Source organism: Engraulis encrasicolus, chromosome 12 (genome assembly GCF_034702125.1).
Source record: "Engraulis encrasicolus isolate BLACKSEA-1 chromosome 12, IST_EnEncr_1.0, whole genome shotgun sequence".
In the NCBI taxonomy this organism is placed as follows: Eukaryota; Metazoa; Chordata; class Actinopteri; order Clupeiformes; family Engraulidae; genus Engraulis; species Engraulis encrasicolus.
In genome coordinates this window covers 49,711,762-49,714,261 of record NC_085868.1, presented here as the reverse complement: position 1 = coordinate 49,714,261, position 2,500 = coordinate 49,711,762, and the positions used below count along the sequence as shown (strand labels likewise).

General features: G+C 42.2%; 1 protein-coding gene across 4 annotated transcripts in view; it reads right to left on the bottom strand.

The window, feature by feature from the left end:
- The window catches only part of LOC134459889 (gamma-aminobutyric acid receptor subunit beta-3-like), an 86,971-nt gene that overhangs the window by 28,819 nt on the left and 55,652 nt on the right, over nt 1-2,500 (bottom strand). For all 4 annotated transcript variants that reach the window (XM_063212388.1, XM_063212389.1, XM_063212390.1 and 1 more), the window contains one exon: nt 276-358. In XM_063212388.1, coding sequence (XP_063068458.1) covers nt 276-358 — 83 coding nt within the window. The remainder of the gene's footprint in view (nt 1-275; nt 359-2,500) is intronic.

The window sequence follows — 2,500 nt, the reverse complement described above, 5'->3', positions numbered from 1 at the left end:
CCTGGCTCTGACACCCCTCCTGTCCTGTCACATAATCACCCTCTCCTCTCCAGATTCTGCAGATTTTTCACATTAGCTGTTTTGGACGGCATGAGCGTAAAAACTAATCAGAACGTTTTTTTTTATATATTAAAAGGCGTAGGACTGCTTTGCTTTGAATTGAGGAGTTGGGCATTTTTTATGGATTTCAAGTATTCACCCTAGTCCCTGTCTCTGTTCACTAAGCTCCTTTTGTATGATTATATATTGTATGAAGAAAGAAAGAAGCTACTCACAGCTCTCGATCTCCAGTGTGCAGTTCTGTTCATCCAGCGGGTACCTCCTCAAGTCCATCATGCAGGCTGCAGTCGTGGTGATCCTGATGAGCAGAAGATTATTAGGATACAACAATAAATACGTACACATTAACCACACAAACATTAACATTTGCTGTAATATCGCCTGCCAAACAACATCCCTTAAAGGGACACTGTGCAGGAAATGGTCAAAATAGGTACTGCAATTATGCTGCTCATTGAAACTGGGCTGGCAATTGCCAAATTTCATCTTTACATGAAAGTGTTCTAAGTAATAAACAAATATTTTCTAGTATGGTCCAAGTAGAGTCATTTTTGCAGCTAAAAATGGCTATTTTTGGAAATTCAAAATGGCGGACCATGGAGAAGATCCCCCTTTTCATGTATGAAAAGCGCAATTTTCCCAGTCATAATGAATACTTTGAATTTGATGGTGGTGGTAAGTATTCATGAAAAAGGTAACATTAGTGAATAGGCAGCATGAATTCTGGAAATAAACAACTAAAATCTCACACAGTGTCCCTTTAACTCTGAACTGAATTAAATAATAGTAATATTGGTGGGCACTGTGGTGCAGCGCACTAAGCTCTCCACATTTGGGCTTACATCGCCCACGGGGACCCCGGTTCGAGTCCAGCTAGGGTCATTTCCTGGCCCTACCCCATCTCTCTCTCCCAACCATTTCCTGTCTACTCTCACACTGTCCTATAATAATAAAGCCCAAAAAGCCCACAAAAGAATACTTAAAATAACAATAATGATAATATCTATCAGAAAAAATTATATCTTAGTCAAGAGTGAAGTTGTCGGAAACTGTAGCGTATTCACTTTGCAACAAATATCTTTCTCTCACAAGTACAAGTCAATAAATCTGTTAAATGATTAAAATTCTCAATTCATTTTGCAAATATTGGTCTGTGTTGTTGAAAGAAATGATATAGATTAGCTTCTTAGAGTGCCAACAAGAAAGCCTGATCTCATTTACATTACATTTAGCTGAAGCTTACAGTTATTTTAGGTAGAGGATATTGGTTACAGTCCCTGGAGCAATGGGTTAGGTGCCTTGCTCAAGGGCACTTCAGCCATGGATGAACGTGCCGTTGTGGGTGGGATTTGACCCTGCAACCTTATGATCTGAAGGCAAGTGCTCTAACCAGTAAGCCATGGATGCCCCACATGGCATGCCCCATTGAGCCACCATGGATGTCTCCTCTGCCTGTGTCATTGAAACGCTGCCCCTTCTCAAATGACTGACGTGAGTTTCCTTCCGCTCATGTCAGATTACTGCCTGTTCAAGCCTTTGGGGGCGATACCCCACCACATCCCAGGAAGCTGTATAACGCTTTCACATTGAGAAGCTTCCTGTACCACAGTGCTTTATTTAGCTCAATATTGTAATTCTGTGGGCCTTGGTGCCCCCCAGGACATTTGGCGCCCAAGGCGACCTCCTAGTCTGCCTATGCCTAGCGCCGGCCCTGCATGCACTGAGCTACTGTCGGTAACTCCACGTAATCCCTCTAACATGGCTATAAATGGAGCTTGGAGGCTATTCTGGAACCAGCAGCACAAGACCTCCAAGGGTCGTACGATGAACACAAACCAGGAGTTCCCCACTGCCCTTTAGGCCTATATTGAAGGCGGCCACCTTTAACCCATTGTGTCCTGGAGCGACATATACGCTGCATTCAGGTTCTTGAGATTTGAGCTGTTTTTTTTTTTTTTTTTTTTTCATGTGGGTATGTTGGAGCTGTTTTTTTATGTGCTTCGGAGGCTGAGATATTGAGGTTTTAATAGGGAGAGGGCATCTTTTCCCAAAAAGGGCTCAGGCTAAAATGGGTTAAAACAGACCTCACCTTTTTCTAGACCCCCTGAATACAACTTAATTGTATTGCAAATGTAATTTCTAATATTCCTTTCCAAAATATGCCATATCTCATGTGAAGTTGTATAACATAAAAATTATATTGGGGGCTGGATAAAACAGCATCAATGGCCTCAAATGGCTCTCGAGACATAGGTTCCCCACCCCTTATATGATGAGCTCATCCCCACAGGACGGTGTGAAACCTGCACTGAGCTACTGCCCTTAAAGGGTATGCCACTATTTTGGGGCTTAATACAGTTAAAATCGTTGGCTGGGTTTATAAAGGTGGTAAAGTGTCTTATTTTCCATGTTAAGCGTTGTCTTGCTGTAAGACAAGTTA